Below are 16,903 nucleotides of genomic sequence, written 5' to 3'. Positions count from 1 at the left end.
TCTCTCTCTCTCTCTCTCTCTCCCTCCCCCTCTCTCCCCCCTCTCTCTCTCCTCTCACTCCCTCTCTCTCTCTCTCCTCTCTCTCCCCCCTCTCTCCCCCCCCTCTCTCTCTCTCTCACTCCCTCTCTCTCTCTCTCTTTCTCTCTCTCCCTCTCTCTCCCCTCTCTCTCTCTCTCTCTCCCCCCCTCTCTCTCTCTCTCCCCCCCTCTCTCTCCCCTCCCTCTCTCCCCTCCCTCTCTCTCTCTCTCTCCTCTCCCCCCTCTCTCTCCCCTCTCTCTCTCTCTCTCTCTCCTCTCCCCCCTCTCTCCCCCCTCTCTCTCCCCTCTCCCCCCCTCTGTCTCCCCTCCCTCTCTCTCTCTCACTCCCTATCTCTCTCTCCTCCCCCCCTCTCTCCCCCCTCTCTCTCTCTCTCCCCCCCTCTCTCTCCCCTCCCTCTCTCTCTCTCACTCTCTCTCTCTCTCTCCCTCTCTCTCTCTCTCTCCCCCCTCTCTCTCCCCTCCCTCTCTCTCTCTCTCTCCTCTCCCCCCTCTCTCCCCCCTCTCTCTCCCCTCTCCCCCCCTCTGTCTCCCCTCCCTCTCTCTCTCTCACTCCCTATCTCTCTCTCCTCCCCCCCTCTCTCCCCCCTCTCTCTCTCCTCTCACTCCCTCTCTCTCTCTCACTCCCTATCTCTCTCTCCCTCTCTCTCTCTCTCTCCCCCCCTCTCTCTCCCCTCCCTCTCTCTCTCTCCCCCCCTCTCTCTCCCCTCCCTCTCTCTCTCTCTCCCCTCCCTCTCTCTCTCTCACTCCCTATCTCTCTCTCCCTCTCTCTGTCTCTCTCCCCCCCTCTCTCTCCCCTCCCTCTCTCTCTCTCCCCCCCTCTCTCTCCCCTCCCTCTCTCTCTCTCCCCCCCTCTCTCTCCCCTCCCTCTCTCTCTCTCTCCCCTCCCTCTCTCTCTCTCACTCCCTATCTCTCTCTCCCTCTCTCTGTCTCTCTCCCCCCCTCTCTCTCCCCTCCCTCTCTCTCTCTCTCTCTCTCTCCCTCTCTCTCTCACGCACAAACGCACGTCAAACGGAGAAATAGTCAGACTGGAGCTGGAGACCCCCGCCCCGTCCCCCGCAGTCTGCCCTCCTCCTCCTCCTCCTCCGCCGCCCGCTGCCCGCCGCCTGCCCATGGAGAGGCTCTTCTCCGCGGCTGCCTTCGGAGACTCGGTGTCCGCTGGGGTCGGGACAGCATGGACCTACGACAGGTCCGCCAGGAGCAGGTGAGTGAGGCGGCGTGAGGCGCAGAACAAAGACATCAGCTGTGTACAGTGGGCTGCAGGAGCCGCTGCTCCCGTGCGCTCTGTCGGGTAGAGACGGGGCCAGGAGCCGCCAGGAGCAGCCAGGGGCCAGTGCGTAGCGCGTCCTCTGACATCCAGCCGATCGGCGGGGTTTGTGTCGTGGCCGCGGTCACGGTCCAGGCAGGTCATCCGGATGAGGACAGCGTTTACGCGGGTACAGTGCAGGCTGATGACGGTGTGCGCGCTTTGACGGGAAAATGGTGGAATGGGGAGACACACACGGGTGCATGTGTGTTCAGGTCAGGCTCACGGCTGCCGCGCGCCCTGTGCTGTGTGCAGCAGACGTGTGCAGCAGACGTGTGCAGCAGACGTGTGCAGCAGACGTGTGCAGCAGACGTGTGCAGACGTGTGCAGCAGACGTGTGCAGGGGCTGCTGCAGGCGCACACACGGAGCCGCAGACAAAAGAAGCTGGAGCCGCTGTGTGCTGGAATGACTGTGTGCTAAGGCTGCTAAATCCTCCTCCTCATCATCATCATCAGCAGCAGCAGCAGCAGCAGCATCATCACTCCTGCCGTCGCCTTGACAACAGCATCTGTTTCCTTCAGGTCCTCTGTATCTGCGCGGACACAGACGCTCCGCTCCGCAGCCTATCACGTTCCGTCACGCGTGTAAAACCTAAAGATGAAATGAACAGCCGAGATTGTGCTGCGCATTTCTGTGACGCGGGACACGCAGCAGGAGCAGCAGGAGCAGCAGGAGCAGCAGGAGCAGCAGGGGCAGGAGCAGGAGCAGGAGCAAGAGCAAGAGCAAGAGCAAGAGCAAGAGCAAGAGCAAGAGCAAGAGCAAGAGCAAGAGCAGGAGCAGGAGCAGGAGCAGGAGCAGGAGCAGCAGGAGCAGGAGCAGCAGGAGCAGCAGGAGCAGCAGGAGCAGGAGGAGCAGGAGCAGCAGGAGCAGGAGGAGCAGGAGCAGCAGGAGCAGGAGCAGCAGGAGCAGCAGGAGCAGGAGCAAGAGCAGGAGCAGCAGGAGCAGCAGGAGCAGCAGGAGCAGCAGGAGCAGCAGGAGCAGGAGGAGCAGGAGCAGCAGGAGCAGGAGGAGCAGGAGCAGCAGGAGCAGGAGCAGCAGGAGCAGCAGGAGCAGGAGCAGCAGGAGCAGGAGCAGCAGGAGCAGGAGCAGCAGGAGTAGGAGCAGCAGGAGCAGGAGCAGCAGGAGCAGGAGCAGGAGCAGCAGGAGCAGCAGGAGCAGGAGCAGGAGCAGCAGGAGCAGCAGGGGCAGGAGCAAGAGCAAGAGCAGGAGCAGCAGGAGCAGGAGCAGGAGCAGGAGCAGCAGGAGCAGCAGGGGCAGGAGCAAGAGCAGGAGCAGGAGCAGGAGCAGCAGGAGCAGGAGCAGGAGCAGGAGCAGCAGGAGCAGCAGGGGCAGGAGCAAGAGCAGGAGCAGCAGGAGCAGGAGCAGGAGCAGGATGATGTTTGCTCATGCTGCCTCCACATTTGCTTCCACACGGTTGTTGTTCTGCCAGTGACTGTGATGAGCTGTGGCGCACCAGCCTCTCGAGGCATGGGAGGATTTTGAAAACGGTGTGTCACGATTATTATGGACAAAAATCATTGCGATAACTATAATATCACACAAATAATTACAATTGGTAAAAATCATTGCTGACTATGTTCACGTCCACACAAAAACCTGATCATGTTATGTAAACAGTGATAAATCTTACTGTTCACACTTTTATTTGAATTCATTCCGAATACAAGGGACACTAAACCTTCATTGATCACCTGACACATGTCAGCAGGTGCTTTTTATCATTAGATTTTCCTTGTGCTGTAAATACACATTCAAACATCTAATTATCAGCTTCTTTTGTTAGGCTATTATTTATTTGTTTACATATAAATGTAGCCAGACACCCTGTGATTGGCTGACCATGACAGGTGACGGGGTTCATACATCATCCCCACAACGCTGCGGTCCAGTTGTCCTCAGAAGTCCTGAGCTCCGTCTTGTCCACTGACATGGGAAGTGCCTCACGTCTCAGATGACATCTCAGAAACTGAGAACATTGCACTCTGGACAGCTTCAGTGAGAGTTCTTGTGTTATTCTTCTTTAGTTTCTCTCTATCGCCCCCTGCTGCCTTTGAGCTTCTGCAGTTATAGACGCACATATGCTAATGATGCTAACGTCTACACAGAGCTAATGTAAACAAAAGGAAACATTAATTGTCAAACATTATTTTATAAACTTTAAATATAATAACAATGTCCGGTTAATGAATTCACTTCATTGGATCTACTTTTTGGCTGATCTGAGCCCATTTTATTACTTTGACTGTTACTGTAAAATAGTCTGCTGCTCATTGTTTTTTCAACAAACTTCACTCCAGGCTCCAAGTTCTGACCGCCGAGGACGACTGGACTGCAGCATAAACCCTAAAGTCTTTCACATCTCTGTGTGTTTCTCCTCTGGCAGCCTCATGTATGGGATGAGCTCATCGTACCCAGACTCGGAAGGGCAGGGCTTCAACGGCCCTCAGCTCGGACGCAGAGGGCATGGGGCCGCCTGGACTCCAGCAGGACGGCCCCTCGGTAAGAGACACCTCCACACGTACCAGACCTACTCCTGACATAATGTTAATGCATATACTCTTGGCTGTTCCCTTTCAGAAATGCACTCTCTCTCCCCTCCTTCATCCTGCCGTTTACACTACAACCCTACTCTGCTTTATCTCCACCGCAGCAGCAGAACCATCACATCTCCTCCTCTTCATCATTGAATAAACTATCCATCACACCTCACTTAAGTCTCTACTGGCTGAAATGGTAATAAGAACAGACAAGTGCTTCTTGCTGTGAAATTTTTAATACAAATATTTCTTAAATATAGATACAGGTGGATTTTGTGTGGTTATTCTTTCTTCATCACAGCAGCAGAACCATTAGCCTCCTCATCTTCTCTATCTTCCCCTCTTCACCAGTGTCTATATACTGGTAAAAGATCATTTCCCAAACAAATCTGACCTTCTGACCCTTGCATCATTGATGTCATGTCTCTACTTGCCAAGGTCTAAGCACCAAAGTCTCTCCACGCTACAAAACATTATCTCGTCTCACCCATTTGTCAGTGTGCAAGTGTCTCTTGATTGATAGTGTGTTTGTGGGGGCTTTTCCAGGTGTGTCCGGGCTGTTAGACGGCAGGTCCTCAGTTCCAGAGGCCTCTCTCTCACATCGGCTGTCAGCCATGGATTCACACATGTCACAATTTGGAGGGCCCTTCTGGCAGAATGGTAAGTAAAGAGGTCCTTATCATCTGAACACCCTAAACATTTCACTGAGCTTGTTAGAAGAGTGATAAAGAGGGGCTAGTAACTTGTCATGTGGCCTACATCAGAGGTTATAATAGTCCCTACTATAGAAGCATAGCCAAACTTGAATGGACAATATCACAATATGTTTAGCGCTCAAGACTGTAGGTTCTGACCTCTGAAGACATAGGCCTGATAACATGGACTGAGTAGGTTGTGTCATTGGCACAGCAGCATCATTTTCTATTTTCTAAGTAACTAACTGTGCTGAGGTAGTATCTGATGAAGGATCGGGTACTATTACTGTTATCCTGACGTCTTGAATCTCTCTTCACTTGGTGGAAAACAACTCTGAAGATGTTGCTGTAGTTTGCGCTTAGTCGTGGCATAAAAAGTGTTTTATAACTTTATCAGGGTGGTACATTCTGATGTGCACGACACACAGTGGAACCTGTCTAAACTAGTGTAATGAGAACAGCAGAGCTTTGACTTGTTCATCTCTGACACTAAATGAAGAGGACAAATGTCCTGTGGACAATTAAGTACAGCTTAACCTTCACACACCCGGAAGTTTGTGCACCAGTTGTGCACCAGTGAATAGGTGTATGACCTGTATGATTATGAGGGATCCGCCCATACCACCTGTGATCCTTTTGAAGCCTCCTCCTGTGAACCGTGACAGGAGCCTGTACTGCCTTTTGTGGTGGTGGAGAATCTGCCTGAGGATGAGGTATTTATTTATTGACCTGTCCCACTGAGATGCAGCATCTCTTTTGCAGGACAGTTCTGGCCCCAGAGGGGAGGAGCATATTGTACATATTCCCAGAGGGTCGTTAGATATCAGGTTTAAACCTAAGAGGAGGCAGTTGATACCAATACCAACGCTACAACTAGTTTGGAAATGAAGTTTTCGTTATTGTAACATACCAGTTTGCTTATATTAGATAGTGTATGTTCTTTCCCCCCAAAAAAGGTTTCTTAAATCTGTCTAGTATGATCCTATATCTATCCCTTGGCCTATCCCTATAAGCCTTTTGTGAAACATACTAAAAACTTAACAGAAGTGACCTTCTTAATATATAACAAACAGAAACTGTGTGGTGATTATTTCTTACACAAGTGATGTGCCTCCTAGGTTTTTATTTCATTTTACATGCAACATAAAGCTTGTGTGTTCTCTGTTTGACTTGTACTCTTGTGGAGTTGATTCAAACACAGGATTTTAATGATTTATTATGATGTCTCTTTTAAGGGACACACTCCAGCGCTGGGTACACTCCCTCCATGTCAGCTCTACCTGCATATCAGCATCCAGGCTCCTTCCCTGGAAGACCCCTCACTCATTCCTTTTCCCTGCCGGACTCAGCAACATTTAGCCCTGGTTTGTTGTCCTCCCATGATTATCTCTTGCACATGAAATCTGCCCAGTCCAGTTTGGCTTTTGGTCAGGTTCTGTCCTCCCAGGATGCCCTCTTCAGGAGATCTCAAGAGTCCCAAGTCACATCCAAACCTCATCTTGCCTCTCCCCGGGTGGACCTTCTGTCAGCGCAGCTGCACAGCCAGTCTTCCCCATTGTACAATGCCTCTTCATTCTCCTCTACTCCAGTCCACCCTCAAACTCCACAGCACAGGGATATCTCAGTGCAAGACAACATGATGAAGCGGTACCAAAGTATACCACCAGGCCAGTCCATGTCAATGGCACAGCAACAGCAGTATCTCACCTGTGCCAAGTCACCTGACCCCCGGCAGAGAGCACTTGAGCAGCAGGGCCCAATTACAGATATCAAGCCTTCACTGCGGATGAACACCCAAGCATACTTGTCTCCTTACATATCTTTGGAGGAAACTGGCACCGGATACTCCTCCTTAGAATCCTCTTCATTCTTGTCCTACCCCCAGCACACACCAGCCTCAGCCTCTTCATTCACCCACAGTAGCAGTAGCATGCTATCTGCACCATCTCACCAACGCACCTTAGATTCTTCGACAGTTTCATCCACGGCCTTGTCTGAACCATCGAACCAATGCCCATTGCCTTCCATGTCCTCCCTGAACTCCCCATGTGCACCAAAATCTCGAAGTCAAATGAGTCAGAGCCCCCCGATTTACCAAAGCCAGGCGTTCTCTCCAAAACAGCACACCCCCATACCCACAACTTACTCAAGCCCACGCTACAGGCTTCCCCTTGGCCAAAATCTTGGCTTTAGTAGAGGCCCAGGGGGTTCCATTTTTAGTGACTCGGGTCTGGACCTAGTTCCCCTGAAAAGATCGAGCAGCGGTGAGTTTGGAAGCCCTACATTCTCATCAGCCAGTAGACCCTTGTCAGGACTGGCAGGTCATAGTGGTGATAGAACTACAGTAGAGAGTGTGGAAACGGATCAGGATGGAAACGCCAGCCCATACATTCCTAAATGCAGATTATCTCCGTCCATAAAAACGGACGTGTATTCTGGTTTAACATCTCCCAAATTGACACAAGCTGGGAAATGTGCTTCGATTTTTGACTCTAAAAACAGTGAGGAATTGCGTGATGACACTTTGCTTGAAGATCAGAGCCCTAGTGGCCATCTTGTGCAGGAGTATCAACATCAGTACTTAGGGACCAACCTGCCAAAGGAAAGAACAGAAGGTTTTTCTAGTCGTGACTCCCCAAAGTCAACTGCTATAGGGCTTAGCGAGGCCAGACAGTCTCCTCTCAGCACAAACCACTCTTCTGACACAGCGCCACACACCCTAGCTTCTCTAGGGAACTTTGCACTGGGTAGTCCCTGTGCAGCATATGCACATGGTTCATTTTTGAGTAAAGACATACCATCAATCAACCATGGTGAAGTTTCCCTTCCATCATCAGACCTCTCGGCTCAAGCTTGCATGCTACAATCTGATCTCTCTCCAGGAGCAAATGTCAAAACAGATCATCTAAAAGCGTTTTCAGACAAGCAGAACTCTGGGATGGGTGCAGTGCATAGCAGGGCCCAGTTAGAGGCATATACGCAATCCTCCAAAATGCAACTTCATGTCCCGCCTCAGACTGTTGACTCCCAATTCAGTCCTGGAGTGCAACAGAGAGACCAATCGCGGTACACTCCCAACCCGGTGCCTTCTCAGGACTTACTGGACCAGTCCCTGCCTCTCTATGACAGTAGAGGCTCTGGGGGGACGATGGTCAGATCTGAGGTTGGGATGATTGTGGAAGGAAGGGAGCAAGGGAGTGGCGCACAAACACTGTGGAACCCCAGCTCAAAACAGGACCTGCACCACCTCAACCAACCTCCTGCCCTCCAAGAACCCCGACAGCAGCAGCAGCAGCAGCAGCCGAGGACACACACACCCAGCCACCTTCCACAGCCCCAGTTAGATCGTGAGGGCATAGCAGCAGATACAGGGACCGACAAGCAGCACTTTGTCCCACCGGCATGCTTTTCAGAACCATTTGCACATAGTGAAGATCAGTCTTTCTTTCCAACAATGGATGACATATTTTGTTCATCAGATCACAATACAAATTGTGCTGGTGACGCTGGTACATACATGCCTGAGCAGGAATGCCATTCCCAGGGACAGATACAGGAGCGTGGCAATCTGAAAGCCTCTGGTGCAAAGCAGGGTTTTGACATGTTTAGTCACAATACTGAAGAACGCTATGCTCAGTTCTGTCAACAGAACCTTCAACAAAGTGAGAACAGTTATTCAGACTTCATGTCAGTAAAGACTCCCACTACTCCCTCTTCTATAAACGCAGACCAACTCGGTCTCATTCATTCTCAGAGCCTTGGTTCAAATGCCACAGGCCTGACATCACCTGTTTACTCCTCACCCCAACCTAAAAAGCTCCTGAAGACCAGTTTCCCCTCCCTTTTACATCGGCAGGAGTCACAAGTGCAGTCCAAGAAGCACTACGCACAAGAGTATGAGTTTGAGGATGAGGACAAAGCTGATGTTCCTGCTGACATTCGCCTAAACAGTCGCCGCTTTTCGGATGTGCTCCCCGACTTGGTCTCCAGCTGCCGGAGAGGTGGAGGCTCCATGAATAGTTCCAGTCCGATGATGGATATGGACTTTTGCTACTCCAACTATAACTCCCGAACCCCACCACAAACCCCTTGTCTAGATGGCCCAAGAAAAAGAGGCAGGAAACCTACCAAACCAAAACGTGAAGGTCCTCCCCGTCCCCGCGGGCGGCCTCGCATACGCCCTCTGCCTGAGCCCTCTGTGTTCCGCGGACAAACTCGAGGGACCGGAGGCAGGGGAAGAGGGCGTGGTCGGGGCCGGGGCCGGGGTAGAGGAAAGAAAGACGACGGACTTCAGGGTTTCAACAAAATGCCAAACATGCCGTATCATTGTGAACAGTACGTGCCCCCACCGTTCATGCAGCCTACGCACAGATATGACCCAGGCCCCTCGACATTGCTGCCCCTATCACCCAGTCCTCTGCAGCTTGCCTCGCAGCCCGCCCAGACACAGCCCTACATGCAACAACACCACCACATCCAGCAAGTGCAGCCCTATCAGCCTGAGGACCCTGGCAAGGTAAATGCCTGTTTCCTTTCTTCAATAAACTATTAGTGAGACACTGCAGATGAATAGAAAATAATCTTAAATTTAAAGACATGCGTTCTCTTTTCATATAGTTTTCATATAGAAATAAGGCCTTTTATGTGTAAAATGGCCAAAACATATTTGTGCTATAAATTTGAAATTGGCATAACAATATTGTGGTAATAAATCAAGCTTAGAATTAGAAAAGCACAAATCCTTCTGTTAATTTGTCAAAATTGTGTATGATGTATTTGATTTATTAGTTTCTTTGATGTAAACAGTTCTGTGACTGTACCAGAATATTCTACACCACTGTTTTTCATCTGCCGTCCCCAGACATGTGTTAAACAGTCATGAATGTTCAAAACATACAATGTAAAACTGTACAGATTATATACAAGAAAGGACAAAGGTTGTTAAGTCAGAGTTAAACAATCCATTCCAATTTAGACATTTTGAATTTGGCAGATTTTATTTTGAAAAAGACATTTTCTCAGACGTGTTTTATTTGTTGTACAGTCTGTGGCCATTTCCCTGATGATCACAAGTACTGAGTCCATTCCTGTGCCACTCTCACTCCCTCTGCAGCCCTGGTGTTTCCAACAGCAGCAGATCGAACATTTACAAACTGTTTGAGGAGAGAGACAATGGACCACTTTAAACATTAAACACAATTCTAATGATGTTTCGCCAATTCAAAGGCTTTTGTTGGACAGCACAGTGGTGGTATCGTAACCTTTATAGTTTGCTTGTGAAGAGACTTGATCAGAAATGGACATCATTTAATTGCATGTGTTCCAGATAGTTTAACAGTATTTCATATGTGAAAATATCATAACATGCAGGAACATGTTAGCTGTTTGAACAGGTAGTTGTGGCTTTATAAAGTGAACGTTTTAAATGCAAACATTTATGTATTTTTATTTGGGCACAAAGAGTTCTCTTCTCCTGCCATTAGGATATTAGGTTCACCAATAATGTTTTTTGATCACGAGAATAAGATATGTTCAGCTGTAAGCAGTTTTCATCTTGCCAGGTCCTAAACATTTTCCAGGGATTGTTTAAGTTTGTCACAGGCTGTAAGTTGTTTCTGTCAGTGTAACGTTTGGTGTGTGTAGGTTCTATTTTAAGGGCTGATCCTTATGTCTATGTGAGAGAAAAATGCATTTGGATGAAATGATCATTAATTAAATGTATTGATTGAAATAATAAAACATTTAGTTTCAACGTGAAAGATAGCTAGTTGTCTTCAGTGTCTTGTCGTCCACACATTTACAGTAACACAAGAAGTGAAATCCATTTGCCTGGATACTTAGCTTGCTCACCACAATACGGTGACTTCTATGTTTGCCTTTCTGTCTTTTTCACAGTTAGACTTCTCCTCGCCCACCATCCCTTCGTCAGATTCCCTGCTGAGAACAGATACCTTCCCAGGCCCTGAGCTGGCTCTGTCTGACGGCTTAGGTTCCTCGGCTCCGTTCCTGGGCCTCAGTCCTGGGTCCAGCACCACTCCAGACTTCAGCAGAAATGATCCACAGCAGATGCAAGATCACATCCTGCAGCCAGAGCCCACAGAGGTTTGTGCACACGTTCTCATTTTGAGGCACATTGTTGATTGAGAGATGGAATTCAACAGGTTGCAAAAACGTATTTCTATTTTTAAGTTTATTTTTTATTTTTTTGTATTCACAGGTTGCAATGAATAAGGAAAATTATGATTTACTTAATTGTGATAGCTGGGCTGCAGTGGACAAGTTTCCAAGTCTTGTAAGTCCTTTCTCACATTATACTTATTATTTAAAAGTGCAGTTTGTATATTTCTGGTGGAGGGGTCACCACTTGCTTGTCTCCATGGAGATGTTTTTGCTTTTACTGAAATGTTTCACATTATGGTATTAAAGGGGTCGTACCCAATTATTTCATAAACGTAAACAAGTAAAATACGTTTTCTCCAGTATTTTTTAAAAACAGTGCAAACATCGCAAAATGAGATGGCTGTGTTCTGTTTGTCCGGAGCAGGAAGTGCGCTGTTAGCATGCTAATGGTTGTTAACCTTACAGTAACGGTAAACCTCACTCTGGCCTCAGAAAGTTGAAGAAAGCGCTTATAAACTCATCGCAGTGAATAATAAGGATGCTCAGAATGCGTTAGGTAAGTGGCCCCCAAAATAGTTCTGAACCAGTTCTGTTTTTTGCGGTTTTAATACAGTAAAAATATTTTTTTTAAATAAAATTGTGAAACAGATTTATTGATCTCATTTCAGTATTTCTGAGCAACAGGACAGTCCCAAAACACGTGACAGTGGTTTGCCTCCTGGTGCCACAGTTTCTCCCACAGTCAGAGCACTTCCTGTGAATAGTGACACTTTGACCTGGTGTGTTTCAAACGTGACAAACGTGTTTCAATTTTACAACTGAACTCTTTCCAAACATGTGATTTTCTGGTCCTCCATTACATATTTCCCCATTCTTCATCAGTTGAAACAAAATTACCCTCTCATTCCATTTATTTGTAATATATTTAGTAGAGTGACTGACCAAATGATTAATACTTTTATATAATCTAGATGTTTTTCCCCTTGAAACTTCTAATTTATGACCTTTAATAGATATTTCAGTAAGAGGGATATAGTGGTTGATGCTTTGTTTAATTTTTCATATATATTTATAATAATTTCTTATTTGTAAATGAACATACATTTGTAAATACCTGTGAAAGTCCTGTTTCTCCAAGCCAAAGGATTCTTTCAACACATCAAAGCTTTTCATTTGATTTTCTTTACAACCTGATCTGAAAACCTTTATACCGTCTGTAATCCAGACTTTAAATCTCAAATATTTGCTGTTTGGTGCAAAACTTAAGTCATAAGGCAACCATCTTAAGATTTGAATGTCTTTGTTTAGGTTGTATTACGCTTTGAATACCTCTTTCCATGTCGTAAACATAGATTTTACCCAGGAATTTTACACTTTCTCCAATTGGCTCAACCGTCTGTCATCTGCCAGTAAGGCCTGTACAGGAACCCCCAGCACAACATTAATCTTAATATTTTTGTATTGATACATATTCTCACACCAGCAACGCTCTGATCTGAGCTGAAAAAAGTCATTTTTCAGTTAAATTCAACCTCCTTTTTCCTTTGAATATTTGTTTTAACTTGCCAAACATATCTTGACATTATTTTATTCCACTCATCAAACGGCCGGTTGTGGATGGAAATTGTGGCCGTATTTAAAGCAAATACACCAAAGCCCCTCTCTAAACCACGATGAGACCAAACACACTGGGAAACACAACAAACACCGCAAATGTGGAAAATGAGCTGACTAGGAGACGAGTGTCCTATGCGCCGGTCTTCCAGATGCAAAGGTGCGAATTTGAAGTCTGAATGTTATTTTAGAGCTTTTAAATAAATGCAAGACAGATTAATGCATTCCTGTGGAACAATCCAGGCTAAGCTAGAACACCTAGAGTGAAGATAGGTAGCAGAACCTCCACCAGAAAAGTTACAGAATTCACCTTTAAATTATGAGATTATTTCAACTCCTTCTGAACAAGTTGGTCTGAAGTCATTGTTTTGTTTCAGGATGATGAAAAGACTTTTGACCTTAAACCAGACGTAGTAGGCTCTTTCCTGGATTTTCTTAAAACGGACAACAAGCAGTCGAGCCCAGAGCCAGCGGACGGCCAGGTTGAGCTGAACTTGGACTCAACTCCCTCACCTGCCCTGTCGCAACCAGCCTCCAGTGAGGGAGAGAAGGCCGTCCCATGCAGCTCCAGTCCCAGCGGCCAGTTAGACCAGGAGCTAAACGGAAACCTGGAAGCCCTGCCCTCCTTTTCTTCGGACGAGGAGGACTGCGTAGGCAAGAATGGCGACCTCCAGCAGAGCATCACATGCGCCATCTCCACGCTCTACGACAACCCACGCCTGCTGGCAGCTACCCCAGCCTTGACAATTGGGGCGACCCTCGAAGCCAATGCTGCCGAACAGAGCAACCTCCCTGACGCATCCCAACTTAACTCGGTAACAGAAGAAACGCAAAACCATTGTGGAACACCCAACAGCCAAACTTACAATGATGAACTTCAAAGTTCATCGGTTGAACCAGAGATGGAGAAGGAGCTAATGTCTCGTGAAGAAAAGGAAGGAGAGGACGAAGTGGAGACAGCGAATGAGGACAAAACTGATGACGTTGACCCATTGCAGGAAGACACAGTCAAGCCTGAGTGTCCAATAGAGCAGCAGCAGAAGATTCCAGAGATGGTTGAAGGTAAGTCCATAACATTTTTCAAAGCCAATGCATTACATAGAGCAAGAGTTTCCGACCTATAGCTTGAATTCCCAAAACATACTCATACTCAATTCAATTCAATTTATTTTTGTAACGCCCAAAATCACAACAACAGTTGCCTTTGAGGACGACAGTGAAAAACGGATTAAACAATGTCCGTGGGACGAGGGACGATGTTCCAGAGTCCTCTGTCCTTAGACCCTCCTAACTGTAGCAGATGTATCACTTTCTATCGCATTACAAGCATTTGTCCTATCAAATCAACTGTTGGCTCACCCTCTTCTTGTATTAACATATTATTTGTTAATTACCCATCAATTAAATGATTGTGTTGCTGTCTCAGCCAAGCTTGACAATGCAGTGACACACGGAAGTCAGACTCGTTCTTGCAAAAGACAAACGTTGTAAAAGTATCTATAAAACAAAAGTTTAGCCATAAACCTTTGCAGACTGTGTTACCTGGAGGGAAGGAGAAAAAAGAGGTAATGATGTGAAAGACAAAGGGTTGTGCAGCCAAACTCAGGGCCTCTGGGTAACGGGGTGGGGGGTTACTAAAAATAAATTAAAATCACATCATGCAGGCAAGTGGAAATGTACCAGAATAAAGGAAATCACTTATGATGTCTTCTAAGTTTTCTGAGGGTTGTTAAAAATAAGCTATATAATATTTCGGAACTTGAGTGGCTCACGGTAGATAGTTTTCTTGTGAAAGTAGCACGAAGGCAATAAGGTTGGAGACCCCTGACATAGACAGAGGCGCATAGACGTAAAATTAATTCAGAAAAAGCTGAGGATACTCCGGAAGTAATTTCCTGTTTACTTTTGCTTTAGCCACGTCTCACAGCAACACATACTTCAAATTATAAAACTTACTTTTTTGAATTGCTGAGATCATGATTCAAAGGTATAATTCAAGAATGATTTAGATTTGATTTAAGCTGCCCCAAATAAATTGTCTGTTTGCTGTAACCCGACCCAACATTTTTCAAGTGGGTCGGATGGGAGGTAAATTATTTTTTTTTTTTACTTTGAAGGCAAAAAAAAGTCATTTTTTAACTCGGAGTGACCGCCAGGGGTCAGGCTTCAACAGTCCAGGGGTCAGGCTTCAACAGTCCAGGGGTCAGGCTTCAACAGTCCAGGGGTCAGGCTTCAACAGTCCAGGAGTCGGGCTTCAACAGTCCAGGGGTCGGGCTTCAACAGTCCAGGGGTCAGGCTTCAACAGTCCAGGGGTCAGGCTTCAACAGTCCAGGGGTCGGGCTTCAACAGTCCAGGGGTCAGGCTTCAACAGTCCAGGGGTCGGGCTTCAACAGTCCAGGGGTCAGAGGCTTCAACAGTCCAGGGGTCGGGCTTCAACAGTCCAGGGGTCAGGCTTCAACAGTCCATGGGTCAGAGGCTTCAACAGTCCAGGGGTCAGGCTTCAACAGTCCAGGGGTCAGAGGCTTCAACAGTCCAGGGGTCAGGCTTCAACAGTCCAGGGGTCAGGCTTCAACAGTCCAGGGGTCAGAGGCTTCAACAGTCCAGGGGTCAGGCTTCAACAGTCCAGGGGTCGGGCTTCAACCCGATCAGGAGACTAAATCTCCCGATTTTAAGATATTTCAATCGACCTTTTGTACGTTGTTATCCTTTATTTTGGTAGCGAAGGCGAGTGGGGGGAACATGCGGGGCGCCGCCATGTTTGTTGTGATGACGCTGCTGGGCGTATTTCAGTCCCAGAATGCAACGCGCGAGGAAAATTTAAATCAAGCCACACCATGACGCAGAGCGACATGAAAGGTGGCCAGGCCAGTGGCGCTGACAGAGAGAAGTCAACAGTTCTAAAGCATTATAGGTTCTTTAATGCATTGTCTGTTTTGTTACAGACGCATATGGAGGACCAAAAATGAGTACGCACTTGTGTTTGCGCAATGCATTATGTGTCGCCTGGGATGAAAGTTAAGTCAGCTAGCGTTTGAAAATCACGCAACATTGCGCTTTAGGAAATATCGGGTCGGTGAGTGGGTGAATTATTTGAAAAATAAAATAATTTGACATTTTTTAACAAAATGCTGATATTTGTGTTTGATATTCGGCTGGTTTTATATCGGGTCGGTCGGGTTACGGCAAACAGACATATTATTTTGCTCAGCCTTATTAAGATTTGTTTAAGTGTAGTTTAGGTGGCATGAGTTGCTTATGTAGCAGAGCTGTGGAGCCAGGCTCTGAGCATGGAGACACAGACAAAGAGCTCTAAAGCGAACTAGTCTGGGGGGTCAGGGCCAGTACAAACATGGCTGATGTCCACCTCAATCACATCATATTCTGCCTTTCAGGAGCTGTGCCTGGTCATCCATCCTCACCACTGCCTCAGTTGCCTGTGCCCGTAGACGGTTTATCCTCCTCTGATCCTCCTCAAAACCAGTTTGAACCTCCTCAAGGTTCCCAGCGCCCGTATGACCAACCAGTTCATCTTCCAAACACTATCATACAACCCTCCACGCCTCCACCCCGAGTATCCTTGGACAAGACCCAGGATCTGGCTGTACCTTATCCTCCCTCACCATCTTCATCAGCCACCCCTCCACCAACACCACCTACTCCGGAAGAGGTCCAGGCCCCACAAAGGGTCACGTCACTGCACTTGGCAAAAAAGCAGGCCAGTGCAGCCATCGCCGGGGAGAGTGAGGAAGAGGGCAGTGAGAGTGAAGGGGAGGGAATCTTCCGAGAACGGGATGAGTTTGTGGTGCGAACTGAGGACATTGGAAGTTTGAAGGTTGGTTAATGAGTCTACTATATTTAAGTGATAAAATATGGTAAATATTAAACTCCACGTTTTTGTTATCAGATGGCATTGCAGACAGGCAGGGAACCGCCACCTATCTGGAGAGTGCAGAAGGCCTTGCTCCAAAAGTTTAGTCCAGAGATTAAAGATGGTCAGAGGCAATACGGTGCTACCAGTAATGTACGCATGATTCCTTCTTCCTTTTATTAAATCATATCACAAATTATGTTTCCCATACAAGATGCATGAATGAACCACTGGTGTTGTGTCAGGACTGAACTTGACAAATTGAATTCTAACAGTGAGCCACAGTATCTCACCCTGATCCTGAGCATGATTTTGTTGCAACAAACAGCATGTTCACACAGAAGAGTATCCATCATCCAAACATGTGGCATGTGGCACCTTCATCCAAACGTGTGGCACCATCATCCATACATGTGGCATGTGGCACCATCATCCAAACATGTGGCATGTGGCACCTTCATCCAAACATGTGGCACCATCATCCATACATGTGGCATGTGGCACCATCATCCAAACATGTGGCACTATCATCCATACATGTGGCACCATCATCCATACATGTGGCATGTGGCACCATCATCCAAACATGTGGCATGTGGCACCTTCATCCAAACATGTGGCACCATCATCCATACATGTGGCATGTGGCACCATCATCCAAACATGTGGCACTATCATCCATACATGTGGCATGTGGCACCATTATCCAAACATGTGGCACTATCTT

At 47.4% G+C, this 16,903-nt stretch overlaps 1 protein-coding gene across 1 annotated transcript in view; it reads left to right on the top strand.

Moving 5' to 3' along the window:
* Window positions 1–1,047: 1,047 nt before the first annotated feature.
* Window positions 1,048–16,903, top strand: part of prr12b (proline rich 12b) — a 30,587-nt gene continuing 14,731 nt past the window's right edge. Inside the window, exons 1-9 of the mRNA XM_072442343.1 lie at window positions 1,048–1,239; window positions 3,726–3,841; window positions 4,426–4,539; window positions 5,810–9,090; window positions 10,470–10,676; window positions 10,792–10,866; window positions 12,686–13,370; window positions 15,701–16,140; window positions 16,213–16,329. Of these exons, the coding sequence (XP_072298444.1) occupies window positions 1,148–1,239; window positions 3,726–3,841; window positions 4,426–4,539; window positions 5,810–9,090; window positions 10,470–10,676; window positions 10,792–10,866; window positions 12,686–13,370; window positions 15,701–16,140; window positions 16,213–16,329 (5,127 nt within the window). The 5' untranslated portion in view covers window positions 1,048–1,147. The remainder of the gene's footprint in view (window positions 1,240–3,725; window positions 3,842–4,425; window positions 4,540–5,809; window positions 9,091–10,469; window positions 10,677–10,791; window positions 10,867–12,685; window positions 13,371–15,700; window positions 16,141–16,212; window positions 16,330–16,903) is intronic.

Source organism: Eucyclogobius newberryi, unplaced genomic scaffold (genome assembly GCF_026437365.1).
Source record: "Eucyclogobius newberryi isolate DKJ021-1_F unplaced genomic scaffold, fEucNew1.0.hap1 SCAF_13, whole genome shotgun sequence".
NCBI classification, from domain to species: Eukaryota; Metazoa; Chordata; class Actinopteri; order Gobiiformes; family Gobiidae; genus Eucyclogobius; species Eucyclogobius newberryi.
This window is presented reverse-complemented; position numbering and strand designations above follow the sequence as displayed.